The sequence below is a fragment of the Amblyomma americanum genome, chromosome 2 (assembly GCF_052857255.1).
Source record: "Amblyomma americanum isolate KBUSLIRL-KWMA chromosome 2, ASM5285725v1, whole genome shotgun sequence".
Classification (NCBI taxonomy): domain Eukaryota; kingdom Metazoa; phylum Arthropoda; class Arachnida; order Ixodida; family Ixodidae; genus Amblyomma; species Amblyomma americanum.
The window spans coordinates 15,520,436-15,547,253 of record NC_135498.1 but is presented as its reverse complement, the minus strand read 5'-3'; the positions used below and the strand labels follow the sequence as shown (position 1 = coordinate 15,547,253).

The window sequence follows — 26,818 nt, the reverse complement described above, 5'->3', positions numbered from 1 at the left end:
TGCACTCCTTACTTCACCCTGGAAGGACCCAAACTAGCCCAGTACACGACTGTTAGGTCACAAGACACATGCACACCTCAAAACAACTGTTCGCAGCACTCTAAACAGTGTTCAGCATGGAGGAGTGCCACAGACTTCAACTCCTCTTTCCAGAAATGGCACCCGCAAATAAGGCTTGGTGAGCGAGAGCTTTCAAGGCACTGCCCTCACTACCCCAGTCTTGCATTCAGACCTAAGAACATGCATGCATTTGAAAGGTCAGGCCACCGATACAAATAGGAATGTGCACACCTAGCAACATGCTGACGCACCTTTTGGGTGATCTTGGCGCTCCATGTGCATTTTGCGCATCACCGATGTTGGAGTGAAGGATGCCATGGTGGGGCTCAGGCCCTTGGATGGGGATGAGCCCCTGTTTGCAGCTGGGCCTTGCGCCATGGTTGGCGAACGGGTCCTGCAAGCCATGGCACAAGCACTTAGTACCACTCCATCACTGAGGTGGAGGTAGTGTAAAGAGATGTGAATAGGCAGAAGTAACCGGAGGCACAAGGTGTCCACTCATTCAGGGATTTCATGCTAATTGTAGAATACGCCATGAAATGCTAGCTATAAATTATAGTTGCCCCCAATACAAACCGTGTATTTTGCCTTGTGCAATGAAGACAGAGGTGCTTCAACCAATCAATTCTATTTTTGCATACAAGGTACAGCAACAAAAAAGAAAAACCTGCTTCACTGCGGCTTGACTGGGCTCCAGTCACCCATCAGCAGTGAAGTATGATATGTTTCTACACGAATATAAAACGTAGCTCGATTACTGGTGATAAGAAAAATTAGCAGGCAAATACAAAGAGATACAATGTCAGAAATGCAGCAACTACCGTATTTACACGATTGTAAGTCAACCTATTTTTTTTTATTCGAAAATCCTAAGTGGGGGGGGGGTTGACTTACAATCGGAACAAAAACACCGCACTATAAGTAAAGACGAGACAAACGAGATGTCACAAGTAGGTGCGCCATGCATTTTTATATGCAACACACTTGAAAAATTTGTCTTTCATGGATTTTTATTATATTTAGTGTATAAGAAACCAACCACATGGCTTCACACTGTCATGTGTGAGAATTCTTTACTGGAGTATGCCGTACTTCATACCCGACGACGCAGTAGCCCAGAGATTGCACCAGTTGCACTTTTCTTTTTAATGCAACCAACTTTTCTAAATCTGTTCAGCAACTGCTGGACAAAATCATTCAAGCATTGCCACTTTGTGGGATGAGCATGGCAAGCTTAAGCTCCTTCGCACAAACGCAGTGATGAACAGACACTCGTTATTAGGTCAGACACTGTCCCTGACAAAACAATTCATACGGAGACAATGCACTGTATGCACTGGCACGAAGCAAACTTGCGTGCGTACACTGGCACCAGGCACGCAATCAGACAAACCGACAGAGGGGCAATGCGACACGCCGACAGGCACTTACACTGGGAAGAAAACGGGCCGTGTTCGGCAGGAAGCAAAGGGAGCATGCAGGAGCAAGGCCAAGTGCCTGGACCCAGCAGGCAAGAGAGGGAGGGAGGACAGGCAGAGGGGAGGAGAGCAAGGCAAGGACAACAAGGCAGCAGCAGCGGCGGCAGCAGAGGCGGTGGCAGCAGCAGCAGCAGCAGCAGCATGGGCGGAAAGGCAGAGAGCAGCAGTTCCACAACTGGTCAAGGGCAGCACTACCATGGCACCAAGCAGCAATGGCTTTCCTTTTTTGCTAAAATTGCGAGGTGCCATGGACAAATTTAAAGGAGCCCAGAAACCACCTCTGTTGGTTGGAGTGATATCCCAAGAAAATTTTTACTGAACACGAAAAAGGAGCAGGAAAACTCAAAGCAGAATAGTTTAGATGTTCCTTTAGACTATTTTCCTTCGACCTCCAGAAGCATCACCCATTCTGCGGCGGCAGGTGCTCATCACATGACAGAAACCTTATGTCTTTGAGAGTCAGTCCAGAGATGCAAGGCTTCACCAGTGGGCCTCTTTGCTGTCAGTGGCATTTTCTGCATACGTCTGACAACTTTGCATATCATGCTCTGAGGTGCCAATGGCAACATTTGAAAAGTATGCTTTTAGCAGGTAGTTAGTGTGGTGACAGTCACATCCCAGTCGAATCCCTACCACTTGTGCATATACTGGACAAGAAGTGAGGGCTCCACAAACTGGCAACACCATGCACACCTTTTCCCTAAAGGCTCCTCTGCGCATCTGTGCAAATAGCGCATTTGTGCAAATAGCGCATCTGTGCAAATAGCACTTCAAGATAGTTAGCAACTGCTGCCTCTATTTTGACATTTGTACTCAAAGATTTGGCCAAATTCAAACACTCAGATAATCAATAGTGCTGATATCAATACTCGCTTTTAAGTATCTCTTGGACATACAAGTCTGCCATTAAAAAAAAACTGTTCCATGTTGACGAAAGATACGGTTCCATAAAAAGCGAAGTACAAAAGCATTGAAGCAGCACAAAAATTGGGAAGATTTATTGCATGCCCAAACCTCTTAAGATTTAAATGCGACAAAACTCTTAATACCCGAGTTAATCGGTGATTACTGCATTTTGCGGCACCGTTTTGCATTTTTTTACACTAACGCTTGTATCAGTGATTTCATGGGATTATACACTAAGCGCAACGGAATGAGCAGCGACATCGAATTACCACAACTTTACACAATCACACGAACAACACAGGTCACAAACACACACATGCAAATGCACGACTTTTCCCATCCTCCACACATGTTGCCGCATGCCAAGCATGACTGCCCTCACTGGCCATATAAATACACAAATGTACACTTGCTCTGCACAACAGTCACTTAGCACATTCTATGCTTTGAACAACTCGGCCAACTTCCACTGAAGCTGTCCCTCAGCAGCAAGCCTTCCTCCTCTACAACAATCGGGCAACAGCAACTTACAAAGGCCACCCTCATACAACAAAGACTATGAAGGATAGAGAGGAGGAATTTACAGAGAGGCAGGAGGAAGGACTGACGGGAGTGATCTGCAATGTCTAGGTTGAATGGGGAAGTGGCCGAGAGGAAAAGCAAGAGAAAATGAGACCCGCACCTCTGAGCCTCCTGTTGCTTGCGGAGATTCTCCTTTTGCTTCTGGTCCTCGAGGATCTTCTTTAGAAGAGCCGTTTGCAGGATAGACTGCGTGTGCACTGCTAGTTCCTGTGGAGAGGGCACCCTTGGACGCAAGCCACCGCTCTGAAGGAAAAGAAAAAAAAAGGTGGAACCAAAACCTCAAACACGTCTCAAAAGAAGCAGCAAAGCCCCTGCAGCACACAGGCATGTTCAAAAGAGTGGGTTCGAGCACAGTGGCCCGGAACAGCACAGCAGTTGCCTTAGCACTGAGAACAAATTCCTCAAATGAAGCTTGAACTGTGCAAAAAGTGATACAGCCAGCAGAGAACTTTTATGAACTGCAAGTTCATTCATTTGATGTTTCAGTATGAGGGAGGAACTTCCTCCTTAATGCTTGCCTTTATGGCTATACATGCAAAAAATATCCTCAGCTCAGCTAGCTTTATAAGTTCAAATTAATTCTCCTAGAACAAATACATTAACAGTGCAATCCACTTAAAAGATATTTAAAAACTGCAAAATCAAATTGTTATAACCGATTATGGTTATCCAGTCGACGACCAAAAATTCGGACACCTGATTTTTCGGACATGCTTGATTACTCGGACTTTTTCGCGTCACCCCGACATGGCCCATAGAGCCCATGTATAAGAACGCCTGAAATTTCAGGTACACCGCAACTGACTGCTTGATTTTTCAGACCTCACTCACACTCGCTGCCGACACCCAAGACACCATATGTGTACAGTGGAACCTCATTACTTCAAACTGCAGGAGAGATCGAAAAGTTCAAATAAAACGAATTCAAGCTTAAAGGGGGGTCTCTTGCGATACTGAAATTCTGTGCGAGTCGGAACATTGCACCCGCATGTTTCCGAATCTGTACGGTTCTTGAACGTCTTCCGCCGCACGAAATTTTTTTAAAAGCAGTCAGAGTTCGCGGAGCTCATCTATGCAGAGTCTTTCGTTTCGAATACGGAAAGAGGTAGCAGTGAAGCGCGTGGAAGTCATACGGCTTCACGGAGATAGCAAGCACGGGAGGAATTGGTGGTGCATTTTAAATGCGAGGTCGGCGTACCCACAGCAAAACGCACCACAACCTTGACTTTTCTATCATAAAACCATAAACTGGCATTTCGGTGACAGGCAAGACGCCTCTCATTATACGCAAGCCACCACAGAGTGCATATCGCCGAATATGATGCCGATTTTGGCTCTAGTCGCTAGGCCTAATGACTGAGGCCAACGCCGACGGAGTGCTTGTTTCGGCCGTTTCTCGGTTCTTATTGTTTCGCAGTCTTCGCGTTCTCGTTATGGGCCCATCGTACTGCGGGCGCAATGCAGTTCCCGCAGCGGCGTGTTCGCTTTCCCGTTTAGACTGCCCCAACCCGTGCGTTCATCAGCGACATGCCGAGGGCAGCACAGCCAGGCGGAGCTTGTGAAGGCGGTCACCGCCCGTCTGTGACAGTGTCGCGCAGCGAAATTTAGTCATTAGGAGCTTTAGAATATGTGCAACCCAAATGACCTCTTCCTCCAGCATAATGGAAATAAGTTCGCGATTTTTCAGGTGAAATTTTATTTTCCGGACTGCCCGATTTTTCGGTCGTTCTCGCGGTCACTAGAGGGTCCAAAAAGTCTGTCTTCGACTGTATCTGGATTGGCAAAAAAAAAGCAAAAAACACACTTATGCATTCCTCCATGCATGTAGGTATTACAGCCAGCATGTAGCAACCACCCCAGGCCATTTTGTTAAGGGCACAAAGCATACTGGCTCTCTGCCAAAATAGCCCAGAGAGCCACCCCACCCCCTCCAGCAAAAAACACACTTATGCATTCCTCCATGCATGTAGGTATTACAGCCAGCATGTAGCAACCACCCCAGGCCATTTTGTTAAGGGCACATAGCATACTGGCTCTCTGCCAAGTTAGCCCAGAGAGCCACCCCACCCCCTCCAGATAAAAATGCCATGATGTTACAAAGAAAGCTCGTTAATTTGAACCTCGATAATTCAAATTTTTAGATAATTCGAAACTACAAAAAGATAAAAATGCCATGATGTTACAAAGAAAGCTCGTTAATTTGAACCTCGATAATTCAAATTTTTAGATAATTCGAAACTACACTACTTGGTCCGGCCAAGCTCCATAGAGATCTGTGTATAAAAAAGCCCGTTAATTCGAAAGAGTCGGTTCCGCTACAAATAATTCGAACTATGCGCCGCCGCGTTTGGGCAGCTTGGCATACAGCATGTGGCCAAAAAAAGAAAGCACCTCCGCATAGTTAGAGGCTGCATACGTCCTAAACGGGGTACAGAAGATGAAACCAGATAAAACTGCGGAAAAGTGGGTAAAGCCCAAATGGCGCCATCACCAGCGGCGCCGGAGGGTAGGGGTTGACTGCCGCGGTGGCGCTACCCTCATTTCTCAACTAAATACTCGTTAATTCGAGCCCTGTTAATTCGAAAACACAGGTAAGTACTGTCGGCGTGGTCCCAGCCAACACCCATGAAAGGCTATGACTTCGGACGGGTACTACAAATTACGTGCAAAAAACTTTTTTTTGCGAGTGTCGTCCATCCTTCCACCCATCAGTCGCCAACGGAAGCACGTGGTCATCAGAGATCATAACGCCGGCTTTTAGCATCGCCCGGCGGTCAGCCACTGGCTGGAAGCAGCCAACATGGGCTATCAGCTCGGACCAATCAGGGCGCGATCGACTTCCGCCCACTTCTACAACAAGGCCGCGCCTGCCGAAGTGGCCTCTCGCTTCACCACGAACTAGTCGTTGCCGCTACACTGTGCCTCATGCTCATGGCAAACAAGTCGCACGAAGCTTTCGCTTTATCTGAAGATGCCCGCAGCCCAAAATTTTAGCGATGAAACTCTCCAGGTTTTTATAATGCTTCTGGATTTTCAAAGCTGCTGGGCTTAATTAACCACTACGTGTCGGTTGACGTCAGGAAGCGCAGGAGGTTCGAACAGGTGGACTACCGTAAAAACCCGCATATAATACGAACCCGAATATAATACGAAGTGAAATTTTAGAGACGCGAAATAGAAAAAAAAAAAATTTATCCGCGTATAATACGAGTGAGGTAAACCAGGTAAGCACAAAGAAAGGCATTTATTGCAATCGGACACCGCACTTCAATCGCTCTCATCCTCAACAGCGCTTTCTTCGGAGATTTCTTTGTCCGACAAATCTTCCTACAGGCACTCATCTTCTGTGCCATCGAGGGCGTTTGATATGCCACACTTCTTGAAAGACCGACGCACAAGGTCCGCAGGAATGCTCGCCCACGCGTCCACAATCCACTTGCACAGCGTGGCTGACGATGCCCGCTTCAACCGCCCATTCGGCGTCACTGCAGGCTCACCTGAGCGCATCCACTCAGCGTAGCACCGCTTGACCGCGTCCTTGAAAGGCTTGTTTACGCAAACATCAAGTGGCTGCAGCTGGGAAGTCATTCCGCCTGGGATGACGACAAGTTCAGTGCCGCAATCCCGTAACACTCTCTTGACCGAGTCGGCCAAATGGCAGCGAAACGCGTCCAGCACGAGGATCGACGGGAAGGACAATAGTGCACCGGGCCGCCTACACCACACGGACTTCACCCAGTCAAGGACAAGACCCTTGTTCATCCAACCTTTCTCGTGGCATCTCGCGATAACATTCTTTGGCAGCTCCTCACCTTTCGGCATTGTTTTGCATTTGAACACGACATAGGGTGGGAGCTTGTGGCCGTCTGCTGTGCACGATAGCATGACCGCAACCCGCGTCTTCTCGTTGCCGGTAGACCGGACGCAAACTTGTTTGGAACCCTTCTCGTGCACTGTGAGGGGTGATGGCATGTCCAGATAAACTGGCGTTTGGTCAGCGTTGCCTATTTGCCCTAGCTGAAAGTTCTTGGACTTCCGTAAAGAAATAATGTGGCGCTGAAAAGCCACCAGCAGCTCTTCAAACGATTCGGGCAGTTTTTAGGAAATCGACGTTCGCCGCCGTAACGAAAACCCAGCACGGCACATGTACCAGTATATCCAGTGCTTGCTCGCTTTGAAGGCGGTGCTTGGAATACCTTTTTCTCTAGCAAGCTCCCTAGCTTTTACCTGCATGAGCTCCACGCTCACAGGTAGATGTGCGGCTCGCTGTTCTCTTATGAACTCCGTCAGGGCCAGTTCAATTTCTGGGTATGACCCATTCTTCGGGCCGCGAAAGCTTCTTCGCGTTCCGCTGCATGCGAAAAGTGCTTCCTTTTGTCGTCGCCATCCGCGGGTGCTTCCCTCGGTGACGCCGAACTGCCTCCCGGCCGCACTGTTGCCGATGTTCTCGACAACTAAAATAGCCTTTCTCTTGAAAGCAGCTGTTTTCGTGGCCCTGACATTGTGCTCCTCCACGGCAGAAAAAAAGAACCTTCCCTTGGCGAAGTGTGGTTTATGCGTCGGCGCATACGCTGTCAGGAAGGCCACGCTAGCCCTAGCCACGCCGTCACGGGTAACGAAGCCAAGCCGTAGCCACAAATCAATAACAAAGCCAAGCCGTAGCCACGCGGCAATAACGAAACCAAAACTTCGAGCAAAACTGAAATTTTTGTTCGGATCCGCAAATAATACGAGCGGAAATTTGAGGTGCTAATAATAGGAAAAAAACCTCGTACTATACGCGGCTTTTACGGTATTTTGGTTCAGAAAGGGGTCACTAAGAATAATTAGTCCTCTTTGTCGTCATTGAAAAAATAATGGCTTAATTGTAAATGCACAGCTGATATTTTCAGCATTTTACTAAGCATATGGAATCACGCCGTTTCTAAACCCTGGCAGCAGCCGCCCGTTTTCCGCTGCTTGTGGTGCTTCACGGCGGTGGTGTGTCGGCGTTGCGCCGCGCCGCTCAAAATCCGCAGCGCAAGTTAGTTCCATGTGGGTCGCCCTTAAGGCGAACATACTGAAAACGAGGCTTGCACTATCAGACAAGCGCTGGCACTCTGCAAAGTTTGCTTCTCCCCCTTGGTAGAGCAAATGCTGCGCAGCAACTTGGCACACTGCCAAGAAATGTGTTGTGGACCGTGACGGTGTGAAACTGAGGGAAGCGTTAATGACTGACTTTTTAAAGAAAAATTATTAGGCAAAAATAGGGGGTGGGTGGGTTCATTATGCGAGTGGGTTCGTTACGTGAATAAATACGGTACATATCCCTCAATGCAAATGGTTCTTGTCGGTTTTTTCAGGGCCATTCAATAATTCGTAGATCGGATAATTCAAACTTTTTGCCAGTCCCGTGAAGTTCGAATTCCCGGGCTTTTACTGTATCGGCACACAGCATCTTGGCGCGCTGTTTAGTTCTTTGCTGCTGTCAGCGCTAACTTAAAAAAAAAGTATCCCCTGTCAACAATGACGACAGGGGCCTCACAGAAACTTTTTCGCTGGAAAATCGCCACAGAAAACGTGGACTTTCAATTCATTCTTGCAGCGCGGCAACACTCACATGAACCTGCAGAGTGTTTGACGACGGCACTGGAGCACCAGGTGTGGGTCCTGCCACGGGAGGAATTGGCGACGGGTGCTGGCCAAACACTGCACAAAAATGGCAAAACACACTGTCAGTAATATTTGGGTGCAGAATGAGGCAAAGCAACTTTTTGCAAGCATTTCAGGCCCGAGCACGTCTACGACTTGCGAGAAAATGACTTAATAGGGACACAAAAAAACATTTCCTGTACTCCCCCAATCCCCTCCAGTTCCTTTCAGCCGATTGATAGCAACCTGGCACTCAATAGCAGAATGATTTGCATTTCAAGTTTCCACAAGAGACTGACCTGTTGAAGAGAGTTTTTTGTACTGCCACTTAAACTATAAGAGAAAAACAGACACCGAGTCAACACCACAAAAAATGAGAGATGCATCGCTAGCAGCAAATTAAATAAGGCAATTATCACTATCTCAGCACTGTATATGGGCACTAGTCGCACCATCTATCGTACAACAAAGTTAACACAGGAAGCCCCTGAAGCCTTCCAGATCAGCCATTATAAGGTTGCTGCAGTCATGTCGCTGCTAACATTGAGAATGAGTGCATAATCTCGGCCACCAAAATTGGACAAAACTAGACCGACCCACCACCATACAAAAACACGCGCGAGCAGAAATTTAACACCACTTGATTAAGCAGCATAATAGTATGCAACCTGTATGTGAGCACAGATTTGCAGACTTTATCGGCCAGCCCATTCGTGGACAATGTCCCAAGTGCATGCTATGCATGTTGGACCCGTCACACGTCTTCTGGCTCTGACCTGCTGGCTGTTACCATGCTGTTACCAGTTTTAGTGGAACTGAACAAAAGGCCACAAGAGAGAAAGAAGCAGAAACCAGTGCTTCGTTTGCCTCCTCCATTAATCGAATGCAACGCACCTAGCGGGGAGGGCACCCTGCGCGGGTCCTGGGGACCCGGCAGGGGCGATGGGCACGGGGCCAGCAGTCCCAGCTGCTGGGTGGGTGATGGCCGCTGCGTGGTGACCACGGGTGGCTTCAGCAGGCTGTTTAGCATTTCCTGCTGCTGCTGTTGCTGCTGCTGCCGAAGCATAGCTGCTGCAGCTGCGGCTGCACAAAGCAGAGACCACCCACTTGCCCTCATGGCCATCAAGTGCCACACACAGGCTAAAAAGAGGCCAAGTGCCAGGAGCTTTTTAGGGTCTGCAACATACAACCATGCACTCATTCTTCACAGGGAGGGAAAATTGTGCACCGCAACACAACATTTCCAAACTCACACTTATGATGTTCTCTTTTCTATAAGGCATCTCTAATCTCAAAATCATGCAGATAGTTTAGGCAGTGCCCAGCTGCTTGTCTGCACCTTTATCATGGGCCATGCATTGCGTGGGGCTGCCTCGCTGTAATTGCCGATTATTCCCACTCCAACTTGAGGAAGCGCACCAGCACAAACGAGGTTCCATCAGGAAGTATGTGCTTTCGGCAACTTGAAGTTCTTGCGTTGAAAATTGTACGAACAAATGATGTTCCAACCTTACTGCAGTCATGTGCCACGCCATGCACGACTGTATGGAAGCAGCGAGAGAAGTGAAGAGGAAAGCGCCACACACCTGCCATGGGGTCGTGACGTGCAGCCAGCAGCTGGGCCGTGGGACTCAGCTGCTGCTGAGACGCCATGGGGGGCGGTGGGGGCTGGAGGCCTGGGGAGACCGGCCCCATTCCAGCAAGTATCTTGACCAGCATGTCCTGGCCCCCCTGTGGCTGCTGCTGCTGGGGGCCCTTGCCAGGTGTGCGCAGCAGCTGCGACAGCAGCCCTGGGGGCTGCAGGATGTCCCCACCACGGGCAGCCAGGCCTGCACAGAAAGAGCATATTGCCAAGGGTAAATGCAAGAATGACATTTCTTCATACAGCAACTTTGTGTCATATGGCGCTATTCAATAAAAAACCATGTTACACAGCTACACTCCTATTGCAGCTCCCACAGCTGCCACACCTTACATTAAATTTCTGACCACATTATATTTGTGCAAATAGGGTAATAAGAATTCTAAATAACAAGCCACTACTCCATAAAATTGCCTTGAAACAAATTCACGAACATTTGAATACCAAATATATAAATAAAATCAAACCACAATTTTAGCAACTGCAAGTACAGTGGAATATATCAAACAAGCCCCTGCTTTCTAGCACCAAATGTCTTTTGTCGATAACTGCAATCAACTATGTGGGGTCAAAATAACATGCAATACAAAATAGCATACAAAGAGGCGGACTTAAGGTGAAATGCAATCGCTAACCACTTTTTGTAACTCTATAGTGACAGTGCCAACTAAAAAAATTAAGAGGGGACAGGGGCCTGAAAATCGCGAAAAAGAAGGAATTTTTTCAATGCCATTTTCAAAATCTACAACCCATCTTTAACATCTTCATTTATTCATTTAGTACTGGGTCAGAATTCTCTCCAATTTCACTCTATAACATGCAAATGAGCTCTTTGTTCTTGCTTCTTTCACAAAACAAACTTTTTGGCTGTTTGCTAGTTTACAAGGAGGATATCTTGGCATCTGGAGCAGATAGAGGAACTTTTATTGCGAAATGCTGCTAAATGATTAAAGTACATAATGTTGGGAACAGCTTCCTCTAATTATGGTTGCCATTTTTGTGCAATTAAAACTGCTCGCCAACCAGTCCTCGCTACATTGAACTTCAAGTTGTAAAATAACTAATAACTAATATTGCCTTAAGACTGAAGGATAGGTTGAAGACAAAGATCAAAAGGCAGAACAGTAGACATGCTCAAAAGGAAATGCAGCACCAGTGTTGGCTTCTGTAATAAGGCTATAGAAAGTTGAGGACTGGTTGAAAGCTAGCTTTACGCTTTAGTTAACACTGCCATTCAAATCTGACCAAGTCGAAGTCTCCCTAGAATAAGACCCAAGTCCAGAGCAGTACACATATGTGGCGAGAAACACTTTGCAACAAGCTACTGCAGGCTTTCCCTGCACAACCCATGCAAACCACTGCGTTGCGACACTATTTTTTTTTTGCGATTCCCGCAGACCAAGTTTCAAGGTATCCAAATTTTATTACGAGAATATTTCGTAGACTGTTATAAACACAAAGGGCACCTGTTGGAATTTATTGTGAACCAGAAAACTCCATCAATATTTCGAGACAAGTTGAAGTCTAAGGATGTACTGCATCAGAGCACAGCTTAGTACACTGTACTATAAAACAGCAGCAGGGTTTGCCCAGAAGCACCTACCATGGTGCTGCATGGGTGGTGGAGGCACCTGGCCTGCTGCCCTGAGCAGGTCTTCCTCGTGCAGGGCCCTCTCGGGCAGTGATGGGGGCACCACCAAGGATGCTCCAGGGCCGCCTGGATGCGCCCCCAGCTTGCTCAGCAGCCCCTGCAGGTGCTGCTGCTGTTGCTGCTGATCGTGCTGCTGCTGCTGCTGGGGCAGATTGAGGGTTGGCATCATCCCCATCGGATGGTGAGGATGCTGCTGCTGTTCATGGTGACGGTGGTGGTGGTGGTGATGGTGCTGGATGGGCCTGCTATGGCCACCAACCCCAAGGACCACCTGCTTCAGGTCAGCTTCCAGTTCTTCCACACTCTTGGCTTTGCCGGCCAGCGCTACACGACAACAGGAGGGAAGCAGGTCCCAGCAATCAAGCATTGCCGAGTGCATAAGCAAGGCACACAAAGTTTGCTGCACCTACAACACAGCATTCAAGCACAAGTGGGCGTCGCTCTCTTGCTGTGCAATAACAGGAGAGACTATTAATGTGCGACGATCTTTGGAAGGCGGAGTGCCCTTGAAAACTGCACAGCTTTTTATGCTGTGAAAGAAAGCCAAGCAAGCAGCACGGCCTCAAATTCCGTCTCTTGACACATATCAGTTGACCTCATAAACCAGCAGAGAACACTTGCGCCCTGTTAGAAGCAGCTCCATCACACACGCCCTTGCAATATGATGAGAACAGCGTTCAAACTGCCACGCTTCACTAACCATGCTCCCGCAGCTGGGCAGTTTTGGCCGCATCGCCATTGAGCATGTGGGCTTCAACATTGATGTTGGCATCCATGAGTATGTCCAGGATGTTTTTGGAGGGGCCATCACGAACAGGGGGTGATGGAGACAAGCGGTCCTGGGGAAGAGCGGGGCTGATGGGCGTGAAGTAGGAGTCTGGCGTAGGCACCCGCAGCACCCCGTCACCGCTGGTCACGCCAGCTGCAGAGAGTCCGACAGAGGTGCTTTTGGCGACAAATGTGTGCAAAACAACCAACAGGCAGGCTTTCGCTCTTGTCACCAACACCTTTCAAAAATTCCCCAAACGTAGGACTGTCCTCAATGCTTCTGAAAAGCGAAAACCAACAATTTCACCACATACAATCACACTATGCACACACAGCAACTACCGTAAAAACCGGACTATAGGTCGGACCCCCTAACTAACCAATTCTAAAAATGAAAAAGATCTTTTTCAATGGGAAAAGTACCGAAAGACATCCTTACCTTGAAACAAATGTGACTCGAGAGGTTGCACAATGGTGACAGTATTTAATTTCATTTAAATGCTGCTTGTATGTACACCCGGCAAATTTTTTTAACAATATCGCGCACCAATCGGCCCGCGTGTTTGTTTCTGGCACAGGCAAGTATGGCGCCGTAGAGCAAAGCCCTCCTCTTCATTAATCGCCGCAACCAGGATGGCGAGCCTTTCAATTGCGCTCTCGCGAGTCTAGAAGCACGCGCGATCTCTGCCGCTTTCACGCGGATGCATTCGGCAGTCACAGGCAGCGATCTTGCTCGCAGCGCAACGTTTCCTTCCTATTCACGATACACTACAGTCTGCCCACGAAATGGGTTTTCTTCTGGTTGCTGCAAGTTGTAATACGCAGCTTCTGCCTCCGCCAGTACTGAATGCTCTTTTCGGATACTCCAAATTCGCACTGTGCTGCCAGGTTCCCGTGAGCTTCCTCGTACTCAATCGTCTTTTTCTTGAAGGCGACGGTAAATTGCCGTTAGCTTCCGCTTAGCATCTAATGAAACGCAAAATGGCGGCACTGCTGCTGATGGCGATGGAGGCTGCTGACTTCAGCCACCCATTGTTGCAAGACTTCCGTATTTTTTCCGCCAATGACCGGTATATAAGACGGGGGTCGACTTTTCACCATGGTTTTTTGAAAAAAAGTTCGACCTATATTCCGGTTTTTACAGTACCCAAGAGACTGGATTCACTGTCAGGTCTTTGACATGTGGCAAAGGTACATGAGGGACTGAACACTGCTGTCTCATTTCTGTAAGCCCTAAAAATGCAGCAATACCCCATCTATAGGAGTTAACCATTATTTTCACAGCAATTTTGTTGCAAAATAGTTATTCACAAAATTATCAGTTCTGGTGCAGCAAGACACGTCTCTACAGCAGCAACCAGAGTAACATGTCTTAGAAGAACAGCCTAGGAAGCACAGACTCTACGGACTCCAAGGGAGAGAATCTACGGACTCTAAGAGAGAGAATCTACGGACTCCAAGGGAGAGAATCTACGGACTCCAAGGGAGAGAATCTACGGACTCCAAGGGAGAGATTCTACGGACTCCAAGGGAGAGATTCTACGGACTCCAAGGGAGAGATTCTACGGACTCCAAGGGAGAGATTCTACGGACTCCAAGGGAGAGATTCTACGGACTCCAAGGGAGAGATTCTACGGACTCCAAGGGAGAGATTCTACGGACTCCAAGGGAGAGAATCTACGGACTCCAAGGGAGAGAATCTACGGACTCCAAGGGAGAGAATCTACGGACTCCAAGGGAGAGAATCTACGGACTCCAAGGGAGAGAATCTACGGACTCCAAGGGAGAGAATCTACGGACTCCAAGGGAGAGAATCTACGGACTCCAAGGGAGAGAATCTACGGACTCCAAGGGAGAGAATCTACGGACTCCAAGGGAGAGAATCTACGGACTCCAAGGGAGAGAATCTACGGACTCCAAGGGAGAGAATCTACGGACTCCAAGGGAGAGAATCTACGGACTCCAAGGGAGAGAATCTACGGACTATGGGACACAAGTCAATAGAGCCAAAAATTCACAAAAATAGATTTTTCAATCTAATCATATTCGGATCCAAAAAAATTCTTTTCCACTGCCAAATAATACACTTCCACACGCAGCAGAGACAATCACATGCTAAAGTTGGCGAGCACTTCCTGGCGACTTTTTCATGCTTGCACCGTCCTCTGTCACTCCCACCTGCGTATAAAAGTTTAGAGGTGGCTATTGGTTATTCTCTCAGAAGTCAAGTAGCTACCGAGGCCGCGGCCAATAAACCACGTAGCTCCGGCAGGTCAGGAAGCTCCGCTCCCAGAGGTGGTGCCGCCAGAGGAGCGCTGGCCTTTGAGTGTGCAAATAGTGACAAGAGGAAAGGAAAAGACTCGAAGACTGAAATTCAAATTTTGATTAGAGATAACCGTTTCTACGAAGCGCATTAAAAAAATTCTTGCTGGACAATATTCGTGAAGCGGCGTGCTTTAACCGCAACTTCATTAGAGCCCTTTTCAGAGCCCCTTTAAGGATGCTTCAAAGCATACCATTTTCAATGCATGTGCAATTCAAACACTGCCACCACAAAGCACTCAGACTGGTCTTGTTTGACAGCTGAGGTCAGCAGCTTTCTTTCAAGCCAATGTGGTGCCCACTGAGCCTATTCAAAGCAGAGAAAACTGCAAAACAAAAACGGGCGCAGCCTCGTTTTTGGCTGCCTTGCACCACACAGCAAAACTGGCACTTTTTGTTGCGCTAGTTTGAATTTCCCGGCACAGCACACTTCCCATTCTGAGTAGCAGGCTTATTTGAGCTGGCAACCTTTGTGCAGTTTGCAGAAATGAGGCTTCGGTGGGCCAAGCAGACACACAGGCCCGTGCAGAGAAATCGCATTTGAACGGTCTCAAAGTGCCACGCAGCATGTGAAGAATACGCACGGTAGAAGAAGGGAGGAGGAGGGAAGAAGGAGTAGGAGCCCCGAGAGACAGGACTGCCAAAGTGATGGGGAGGAAGAGGGTAGGCTCTGGGTCTGGTGCCACGAGCACGAGGGCCCAAGATGAGGAGAGGAGGAGGAGGAGGAGGCATCGAGGCTGCAGTGGCAGGAGCACCTGAGGCGAGGATGCGCGAGGCCAAGTCATTCTCCTGGCGCTGCTGGCGAGGCAGCTGGCCGCTCTCCTCGGCCGCAGGTCTGCTGAGGGCTGCCAGCAGGCCACTGTCCAGGGGAGGCACCAACTGCTGCTCCAGGGGCGGGCTGTCACGCCGAAACCACTGGGAGAAGCGGCTGCCCCCGCTCAGCCCAGCCTCTGTGTCACCCAGGGCGTCCTCCTGTTCCAGCACACAGCAGTGTTACATCGAGGCAACGTCCAAGCTACAAGGCTTAAGGGTTCTTTAATGTGCAAAGAACTAGACAAATGGACAGGCAGTGTCCAACTTAAATGTGCCTGCTTCCGAGACAACATTGCTGCTGTTGGAATGATTGGACCTGCACAGGACGTCTCTGCTATGCAACAGCCTCTAATTGTGTATGCACGACATACTCCAATACAAAGCAGAAGACAATCGGGAAGAATTTTACAGGCACGGTCTACCTGCAATGGCCACACCATAAATAAAACTAATGGCAGCGTCACTGGAAATGCACCAAGTAGCAAAAAGCTAGAAAACATCTGGCAAGGCAGAGCAGTGAAGCAAGCGTCGGGCTCACCTCGCCTTCACCTAAAATTGGAGAAAGGAGAGCAATTTCACTTCCACCCGGCAGGGAAGAGAAAATTATTCGGAGGGGGCACAGCAATTAAAAATGATGAAATCGCTTGAGGCTCCAGGGACGATGCTCGACAACTGCTGGGGTATATACAATTTTAAGTGAGAGGTTGGTCAGAGCTCCTTTTTCTAGGCAATTTTTTTAGTAAAAAACAGTTTCTGCAATTCTTGCTGGGCATGCTGTGAGGTCTGTCTGGCTGAAAAAAATGCACTTATTACCAAGAAACTGACATTTTAAAATTTTCCCACCACCCGATCCGAACTCTCGACGACTGCTCCGCAAAGAACTGATCACTGTTTTGATGTGAATGGCAGAGTAGCCTAGCAATTGGGATCCAACCCCAGAGAGCTGTTTCTGCACTGTAGTTTACTAGTGAAATCAGCTGGTCATGGTGACACCTCTATTCCAGTTTTGGCCTTTTGTAGGTAATAAAAACTACATTTTCAATGACAGTAGTCAAACCAGATTTAACCAACACAAATATGAATTTTTGGCTACATAAAACTCTTCCCAAATATTTTTAATAAACATGTAACTTTCACTTCACATATAGTACGTGGTTAGCCAAACGTTGGATATATCGAATTCCCATGCACCAAGAGATGCCTACTCCGATGGCAGGTGGCATGCTTCACTGCACTGCAAGTGACTGATGGTGGTGCAGCAAGCGTTTGCATCAAGGCCCATGCGCATTTCTCTCTTTCACTCTGACGTACTGTTTTCCAGCGACATGACTGCAATGCGTAGAAGCCACTCTGACCTGCCACCGCTGTGTGCTAGCACTGCTGTGGGGGGAAGCCAACCAACCGGCACCCAGTTATTTGCTGCCTTTAGAACCTCCGCAAGCACCTATAAGTCTGCGCTAGCACTTTGGGAAAAGATTTCTCTAGTAAGGGTTACTCAAGCTCCCATGCATTTACCGACTAAAATGTGCAGCACTTCCGTGTGTTCTTGATGAAATTCTATATTACAAATTTCGTCCATACAGAACCATTTTAAGACTTTTTTTACCTGTTCACTATAAAAAGGTTTGACTGTAGTATGTAATTAGGTAAATCGATCAATTCAGAACAACTTCAATCTGCCCTTAGTGTTCCATTAATGTCCAACTATCAAGGAGAGCAACACCCAGTGAGCAAAAATGATCTTTCAGGATACTGTCAAAATGTTACTGCCAGACTAGGATGAGCCAAAAGAGAAAGGAAGCAAGCACAAACCGAAAGGAATCTGGGACACCAGTCCGGCTTGAAGATGTCATTGAAATCGAAGCCGTCCTGTGGCGGCAAAGCAGGTGGAGCAGCAATGACACTGTCCGGCAGCGTGGGGCTCGTAGTTAGCGGTGTCGAGGTCTGTCCAGGTCCATCACTGGATGACTTGCTCATGTCCATAGCACAGTTCGCGCTGTTGCTTGACGACTCCCGGCTGTCACTTCCTGCGCGGCGCAAAACAAGTGTCATGAGTTTATGGTGCATGAAAGCTAAACAATTGTCGACGTATACTGCATTTAAATGACCATCTTGTGCCTAGGTTTGGCAACCATTACCAGGTGCAAATGTTGCGACAGATTTGGCGGAGAGATTGAGAGAAATCACTGATGCAGCTGCATAATGCATGCTCGCTTCAAAAAGAAAAAAAAAAGGAGCTCAAAGGAAAGTGCACGATTGCTCACTCTTGAACGCTGGTGCCGCGGAGGAGTCCACGATTGCGGATGCGGTACTGGTGGCAGTGCCGGCAGTCGTGGTCGCAGAGGACGAGCCTTGCGACATCGCTGCTGTGGCAACAGACTGCTGCTCCTTGTCATGCCTCTGGTCTTGATCCGGGGTGCGCCGCTCGGGGCCGTTTTGCTGTTGCTGTTGCTGCTGCTGCTGCTGCTGTTGCTGCTGCTTGCGGCTGGCAAACTCGCGGCTGCGGCGCATCCGCCGGGCAGCGCGCCGGCTCATCTCTGGATCTTCTTCGAAGCCCACCAGCTCTATGGTGTCATGCTGACTGGTGGGGCCGCCCACGAACCACTCTGGCTCCTCTTCCTCTTCGATGCGCTCGTCACGGCCTGAAAAAGGGGGGAGGTCGCGCATATAAGAGCAGGGTTATAAGGGTGGGGGGTCTAGCCCTCTTGGGTAAATATTTGGTTTTTTGTAAAGCACCAGCAGCAAACAAGTGTTCCCGAGAGGCGGCTCTGGCTCCTCTCCGGAGACTTGATTCGGCGAGAACCACGAACACGGAACAGATTGAACAGAGGACGAACTATCTGAATGCTGCCCTCAAATTCACTCTGCGACAAGATCCGAGTTGAACAGAGGTTGGGCGCTCCCGAAGCATTGCCAGCAAGCGTGCTGAGTGATAAAATCCTCGCATGTGGAAGACTGCAGCCACAAACACACTGCCCAACGAGTTCTTCACATGCAAAAACCCCACAAACACACGGCCAGTCGAGCACAGTACGATCACTACCGGGACGCTGCCCACAAACGAGCTGAGCAATAAGATCACGTTCCTGTCCACACATTGGTTTGATGTGTGGGGTTTAACGTCCCAAAGCGACTCACGCTATGAGGGACACCGTGGTGGAGGGCTCCGGATAATTTTGACCACCTGGGGTTCTTCAACGTGCACCAACCTCGCACAGTATACAGGCCTCTAGCATTTCGCCTCCACTAAAATGAGACAGCCGCGGCCGGGATCGAACTTGAGTCGGCAGCCAAGCACCGTAACTACTGAGCCACCGCGGCAGCCTTGTTCACACATTTCTTGCACCATAAACTCACCACTGTAACCATAGGCTATGTTGCAACCGTACAATCATTAAGCCATCATGAGTGCCGACATTTTGTTACCCAGCTATTGCTGAACCATATGGTTGATCACTCGCAACCTGCAAGCAAACAGCTGTAATTTTTAATCCAATTCATTTCCCCACTCCAGACAAATGCGTGCATTACATCAATCGACAGATGTTGACGGAAAGTCAACAGCAACCATGTTCGACACACGTTGGGGACAACAGGTTCGCATCGCTTCCCATCCTAAAGCGCGAAATAAAATCACTCATCGTTTACAATTCAAACGCACTACATAAAATACAACGAGAACGGTAAAACTAAACGCGTGCGAACTTGCGCTAATGCCCCGGGCCTCTGAGACGAAGTCCCGCAATCGAAACTGAAGTCTGACCATTCAAACTTTTCCTTATTTGCTTTTCACCTTTGAGGAGTGTGTGGCGATACAGACACCATGTTCAGCGACCAGCGGCCTATGTTCAGTCAATGTTCCATTTTTCATGTTGCCTCCTTGTGTTAGAAAATGAAAAAAACAAATCAAAGACTGTGTTTAGAAGCAAACTAGATGGCACGGCTTGTCCAGAAGCACAGACTAATTTTTGGCGGCAGGCTCAAAATGTGTCATACATGTCCTTTGGAAAGAATTAAAATCATTTCTCTTTCACGCATGGTGGTTTTCTTGTGACAATCCTCTCCCACATTTGCTGCTCCTTGTCTCACTGCTTCAAGGAGGAATGCTTAAACCATGAAGGACGTGTCTTCATTTGAAGCAAGTCAAGAGGCGCATGGCCAGCACATATTCAGAGCAGCGTGTGCCAGCTCCCATGGCGAACTGTGTGGACTCCACAAACAGCCTCTATAGATGCACACGCATGTGCTGGTTGATGACACAACTGCAGATTCATGGAAAACTCAAGTTGTGAGTAGCAGTTTTGCGGCAGCTCTTACGACAATTCCAACATAATCACCCATGCTCCCGAGCAACAACAAAGGGACCCACAATCTCTGCCTCACTTAAGCAAGGCTGCACGTAGTTTTTCAAGAGCACTCCAATGTTTGCCACCTTAAACGGAGGGGTTATCTGCCTGCTACTGCATCCATTGTAGTTGCTTTAGCGCAGGTGGTTGCGGTGTGCGTTCCAAGCATGACTTGTTTCCGTGAACGCGTTTAGAATGCAATTATGCAACAGCTAGCGCAGATTGAGCGTGACACCACTTTCCTGTCCCTGCCATACCCTCCCCCTCCACTTTCCACCTCACGCTTCGCCTTTCTCCCTTCCACCGCTACCCACTCCGTATTTTTTCTCACCCTTTTTTTTTTCGTTGCAACTGTACAGTTAAACCTGGATGTAACTAACTGCCATATAACGAATTCCTCAAAAAAAACGAGTCTTGAATAACCATGAAAAAGCTCACGAAAAATTTCAGGGAGCAATCATCTGGTTGCATCAAGGACACAAAGTTTCCAGCAGTAACAGCAAAGGCGGTAAATGAAATGTAGCCGGAGTGCTCACCCCTGCTACGCCGATCGTTGCCAAAGCGGTTGGAATGTCCTCCGCTGGTCGAATGACCGGCATCGTCGAATCGCCGCCCTCCACCATAACCATACTCTCTGTTGTCGCGGTCCCAATCGCGCTGGTCTCTCAAGATCCGGCCACTACCAATACGTCGGCTGGGGGGTTCCCTGCTGTGCAGCAGCCTGCATAAGGATGATGGAGGAACTCTGTACTCGCAGAAAACCCTCAGTTTATTATCCACAGCCTGTATAGCTATCCTCCAACCACAAGTTGGGCACACATCACCAGGAACACTTGTGGAGCAGAGGAAACCTGTTAATGCTGTGAAAAGTGCCAGATCACAAAAGAATGTAGTCACCAAGAGGAAGAAATCTGTGTCCACTGGATCCATTTAACATCACACAATACAAGCTGCCCACACTACGCTTCAGCAATTGCAGCTATCACAGAACAGACCCATTTGTGCATACTCAAGCAGCCCCATCGACGTGCTTCACAAGCATTCGTAGCACATGTAGCACGCAACGGATATACTCCTCACATGGAACTCTTAACAGTACGTATTAGCATTTTTAATTTAGAGTGTTCTGCTTTTAGTGCAAAAAGTGGTTTACATAACAGTGACGCGATTTACACAGTTATCTACAAAGTGAATGACTGCACCACTGCACTTTTTGTTGCAACTGAGTCCGCAACCTCTTCCCACTGTTGGACACAGTCAGTGAACACTTCAAGTGCCTTGGGTGATTGAAGTCTGAATGTGGATCCAGATGTTAGCATGTCATTAGATCTGAGCCACTCAACACATTTGCAATGCTACCTTGCTCAAATATCAGACATGACCCTTCCTTGCTGCAGCCCCTGTTGCACCTACCCTTGCTGGTCATCCTTGGTGCTGGCCTCCGAAGATGACCGGGAGGGCGGCTGGCTAACGTGGCAGCCCGTGCCGAAGCTGCGCCTCTGCGGGCTCAGCACCAGGTCGTCGCGCTCCTCCCGTGCCAGCCGCTCCTTGGGGTCAGTGCTGCGTCGCTTAGCAACCCCCCCAACCAAGGGCTCGCCTGCCCCGCCCTCGGAGTCCAGCCGCTCCCGCTTGCTCCGCTGCTGCTGACTTCCTCCTGTCGAAGAAGGGGCTGCAGTAGCGCCGCCCACTGTCGACTGCGTGGCAGCAGTCTCCTCTGATGGAGACACCGAGCCACCTCGCCGCTTGCCCAAGAACCAGCGCTCAGGGTCCCACATGCCCGACAGGCTGCAAAGTAGACAAAGACAAGGAATGAGAAAATTTTTTACCTTAAAACAGCCTGGACACAGCAATTTCATGGCTTACAATGCAAGACCTGCTAATGCACAAGTCAAAAGGTGAAATTTTCTAAAATGACATCTCCATTTTTCAAACTTTCTAATCTAGCACTGTTGGAAGAAAAGAAATTCATGTGCAAAAAAAAAATTTTTGCCCTTTTGCAACATGCAAGTTGACTACTGCAGCAATAGTCGACCCAGGCCATCAAGGACTGTGCCATATCACAAAAGATAAATGTATGTATCATGGCTTGGGGGCAAAATAGGGGAAGGCAATGTAGTTCGGCACCACTGTAGCGACACTACAGCTGAATCAAAAAATGAACAGAAAGGACTCTTACAACTGCCACTGCTATGGTTGAAGCTGAAGCCTAAACCAGGAGCTTTCTTTGTTTTGGCCAAAAAACACCAGCCAGAAATATCTACAGATCTCGGCTGTGAGGACATTGCATACAACCTGGAAGCGAAGTTTACCAGCGGGACGTGTTGAAGCAAATGTGATAAAGCCATCAGCTCTCCAAGCAACAATGCAGGCAGCGGCAAATTGGCTTTGCACTAAGATAGGATTGGCTCAACCAGTAAAGTACAAAATTGAATAAACAAAACAAAACTCTGCCACAAGAATGTGCGCCCTATATAAGCCTGATTCCATGGTGAAAAGCAGCCCTGTCAAATCAGTGCACTATACAGGACCACTAGCACAGCGCATGAATTCATAAATTCAAGTACCATGCATTTAAAACAACCAAGGTCATTTTGCATACATACCCAATTTAAACCCTGCATTTTGCACAGCACATATTCCTAGTATTTACCCTCAAATTCTCACAGCCCATCAAAGAAAGCTCAATGCAGGAGCTACTGTGGACCCATTCATGTTCCCCAAAGACTCAATTCATCCACGGACTGATCACTTCTGAACACTGGTTCCATGCATGCATCACTTGGAAAACAGTATAGGCCCTCACTTTCCTGCAAATAAGCAGACACTGTACATACTGACAGCCATTGTTTTTATTAATTCCAGTTTGAAGTAAACTGTGCTGTCCTACTATGTCCTTCACATTCTCTGCTACTGAATTCAGTCCCATGGAAATTTTACTACAGTCAACTTTACTCCATTCCAACCTTATCTAGGAGCCACAGATTTCTGTACACATTACCACAGCTTTGAACTTAGACATAGACCAACAGCAGTAGCAAGAGTTTTTTCCTTCAAAAACCAAAACAGCCCTCACAACTAATGGAAGTGTGCTTCTGACAGTCCTACTTCAATGTTGCAGTCTTTTTCTTCATACTTGTGACAACTTTGTTAATGCCAAACAGCTCAGAACAGTACCTTGCACTTCCTCAACAGAGTTGCACAGCAAGAGATCATGAAAGGAAGCAAGGAGTGTACAACGTTTTTTATACTGCAATGAAATGCTTGAAATGTGAAAGAAGGATCTGGCAACTTGTCAGAAGCAAGGCTTTCACTTTGATACCCATTTTTAAGCATGTCTACCTGAATGTCACGTCCCAAAACGATCTAGCCACACAGTACTTGAATGTACGGCTACTTTTGGTTTCTGGATCTCTAGTATACAGGTAATACTTAGCATACCAAGGACTACAGCACAGTAGCAACACTGACAAGACAAGAAAAGAATGTAAACACCAGTGCTAACAACCACGTTTACCGCCTAGATTTTTACGTATTACACATTAAGCAAATAGCAGTACAGATGAAAATGTGAACAAACATCGCACTACTTTAGGTTTAAAATGAGATGGGCTAAACAAAATTTTCAAGTTGGAGCTAAAGACAAGCACCGATAATCAGGTTTTAGTGCTGATTACTGCAAGACAAGTGGATGTCTTGAAAGTTGAAACTAATAGACAGTGGTACCCGCCGTGGTGGCTCAGTGGTTAGGGCGCTTGGCTACTGATCCAGGAGTACCAGGGTTCGAACCATCTGAACGGAAACGCCATTTCAATGGAGGCAAAAGGCTAAGGCGCCCAAGGTGCCCCTGTGCTTTGCAATGTCAGTGCAAGATTCCCAGGTGGTCAAAATTCCACTACACACCTCTTCATTTATTCTCTCAGTCCCTCCTTTATCCCTTCTCTTACAGTGCAGTTTAGGTGTCCACCAAGATGCCAGACAGATACTGCTGTGCAATTTCCTTTCCCTGAAAACCAATTCAATTTTCAATACACAGTGGTTGTGCTTGCAGAGACATGTACTAGTCTCTTAGGAACACCGCTTTCACACTGCGGCAATGGGACAACAGGTAGAGGGTCCCCATGGAGCTCACTTGTTGTAAGCCGGGTCTAGGCAGGTGGGCCGCTTGTGGTCACCATTTCGCAGCTTGAGCAGCTCTGCTTTGGAGTACTGGTGCCGTGGTGGGCCGGCCTCCTTCGCAGCGTCATCCCCCTCTACTTCTGCTGATGTTTCTTCGCTGGTACTAGTCTTGCTTTCGCCAGAGCTGCTGCAGTTGCTGCTGTTGCTACTGCCGTCACCTTCCTCCATAACTGGCGGCGTTGTCACTACTGCTGCATCCTGTGTCACAGTAACTCCCTTGGGTTCTTCCTCCTCTTCCACAACCTCCTCCTTGCCATCTCCTGCATGAGTAACAAAACATGCAGACAAACCTTATGTAGCACCAGAACCACGTAGTTGTGATATCAAATGTGAAGACAATGACAAGAATGAAGTGACATTTTCAAGTGAACCCTGTGTCAGGAGCTAATATGTAACAGCTACGTAACAGCAGTGTCTTGCAAAAGACATACCAAAAACGAAAGAATGAACTAATTGCAAAACATTCAAAAAATTTAACACCTCACAAAGCTAGTGACCAATTTTTGATGAGCCCAAATGTACTGCAGGCAACCAGCCCCACTCAAGCCAGCAGAACATATAAACATAGGGTAACTCCAGCACACGGAGAAGCTCCTTGCACAGCAAGCTTTCAACCTGCAGTTGCAAGCCACTGACAGCCAGAGGAGCGAACAAAGCAGTTAATCCCTTGTCAGGGGTCGAAAAGCGACAGCCACAGCTCTGCCATGCTTTGCCGTATCTCACCACCTGCTCCCAAGGCAACGCGCAGTGTGTAGACACACCTTCCTCACATACTGCAAAGGGCAAGTTCCATAAAGTACACCCGCTCCAGAGCACAACACAAATACCACTGCCATTTACCACGGAGAGAACCCCTGAATAGCTGCTGCTACAGGGCACAGTATGCTGCGAGCCCACTACAATTGACAGCAACAGCCATGTGGGGGAGTGGTAATGAATCTGCTGCTAGGCAATGCTGTTACCAGCATTGGCAAACCCTATGGCAGAGGGTAACCCAGCAAGCATGGCACTAATACAACTGTGGTACCATCTCTTCCGAACAGCTGACATTGGAACTTTTTAAGGTATCTTTGCCCATCACTCTCTACATGCATGAATGCTCCAGTAATCACACACACAAACATGCTACAATGGGGTTTCTGGTAACCAATAACCGCACTTTGAGGCATCACTCTGTACAGGTTGCACAGTGAGGAAAATGACTAGCGGTGCCTGCAAGTCAAGCAGACTGGCCTCATTTGAAAAAAAAAAAAAAAAAATGTGTTGCTTATGTTAGACAAGTGACACCGGCTGTCAAGGAGGAGAAGCAGAACGAGACTCCATACAGTCAATGTGATCTTATAGGACTGATCAAAAAATGAATGCACTGAAGAAGCTTCACCCTGTCGAGCAACACCCGTGTGTCTGAGCCATCTCTGATGTCGTTCATGGCAAAGTAGATTGAGCAGTGCAGCCAATGCCATCTCCCCAGCTTCTACCTGCGCTGCATGTCATGACGTACAGCAAAGTCCTACGCTGCTCTGCATCAGCACCCTGCTCCTCCCGCACCGCATCAACTATTACCCAATTCGCCTGCTCTCCCTGATGCACGACCATGCACGACCAGGAAGGCACACGTCCAATAACCGGTCCCTACGCTTCCATTGCAGTAAAACCATCCACATACTGCACCAGTGCCTGTATCGTTCTGCCACGCTATGGAAAATGACCCCGCGACATCGACCGGCACCTGACAACCAACGTCCCCCTGCACCCTCACTACAAAGCCAATACAGGTCGCCGTCACCCTGTCAGTTCTTTTCCTCAGGTCACCAGTCGTTCCGCTGGCAGTCCTATAGTCTGCGCCGGGAAAAGCGAGGACAGCAACCTCTGGGGGTAGGGCCACCATCAATCCGCATTTCGAACATCTTCCGCTCGCTGACTTGATGCTTCAACCCCACACTCCGGTCACCTTCTGATGGCCAAAGCACAGACTCTGCTCGACTCCCCATTTTGACGAACACCACAGCCCTCAAATCCAACCCCTTCCATGGCACATGTTCCAGAAAGTGAGCCCGTTGCTGCCAAAATACCAGTCTTCGCTGCCAACCACCATGCAACTGCCCTCAAGGACACCGGCGCCACTTTCTCTGTTAAATCATGCTCCTGCTACAGCCTTGAAAAAAGTCCAGACATCCTGGCACGGAACAAAAATGCCGACAGCTGGCGGCCGTGTGGTGACGTCGCTCTGAAGCCTGTTTCGCATGCAAGCGAAAAACTCTAGCGAATCCTGCCGCCGCCGAGCAAAAACCTCGCCACGGTCGTCGCCACGGTGAGCGGCGAGGCTCCAACAAGTTTTAAATTTTCGCTGCGACGCACCGTGCAATTGCTCATTCGTTTTCATGTGAACCAGTCTTGAGTCTGCACCGCAAGGCTGCGTTGCACAGCCTTGAGATTCGCGGTA

At 48.3% G+C, this 26,818-nt stretch overlaps 1 protein-coding gene across 6 annotated transcripts in view; it reads right to left on the bottom strand.

The window, feature by feature from the left end:
- The window catches only part of LOC144120647 (uncharacterized), a 48,555-nt gene that overhangs the window by 16,684 nt on the left and 5,053 nt on the right, over positions 1 to 26,818 (bottom strand). For 2 of the 6 annotated variants that reach the window (XM_077653265.1, XM_077653264.1), the window contains exons 2-14: positions 24,329 to 24,635; positions 21,613 to 21,984; positions 20,736 to 20,920; positions 18,118 to 18,495; positions 17,666 to 17,880; positions 15,796 to 16,012; positions 12,651 to 12,872; positions 11,903 to 12,274; positions 10,244 to 10,486; positions 9,552 to 9,740; positions 8,626 to 8,714; positions 3,127 to 3,269; positions 312 to 454 (exon numbers count right to left, since the gene is read on the bottom strand). In XM_077653265.1, the coding sequence (XP_077509391.1) occupies positions 312 to 454; positions 3,127 to 3,269; positions 8,626 to 8,714; positions 9,552 to 9,740; positions 10,244 to 10,486; positions 11,903 to 12,274; positions 12,651 to 12,872; positions 15,796 to 16,012; positions 17,666 to 17,880; positions 18,118 to 18,495; positions 20,736 to 20,920; positions 21,613 to 21,984; positions 24,329 to 24,635 (3,075 nt within the window). The remainder of the gene's footprint in view (positions 1 to 311; positions 455 to 3,126; positions 3,270 to 8,625; positions 8,715 to 9,551; positions 9,741 to 10,243; positions 10,487 to 11,902; positions 12,275 to 12,650; positions 12,873 to 15,795; positions 16,013 to 17,665; positions 17,881 to 18,117; positions 18,496 to 20,735; positions 20,921 to 21,612; positions 21,985 to 24,328; positions 24,636 to 26,818) is intronic. The other 4 variants (XM_077653266.1, XM_077653267.1, XM_077653268.1 and 1 more) reach the window with 2 other exon arrangements.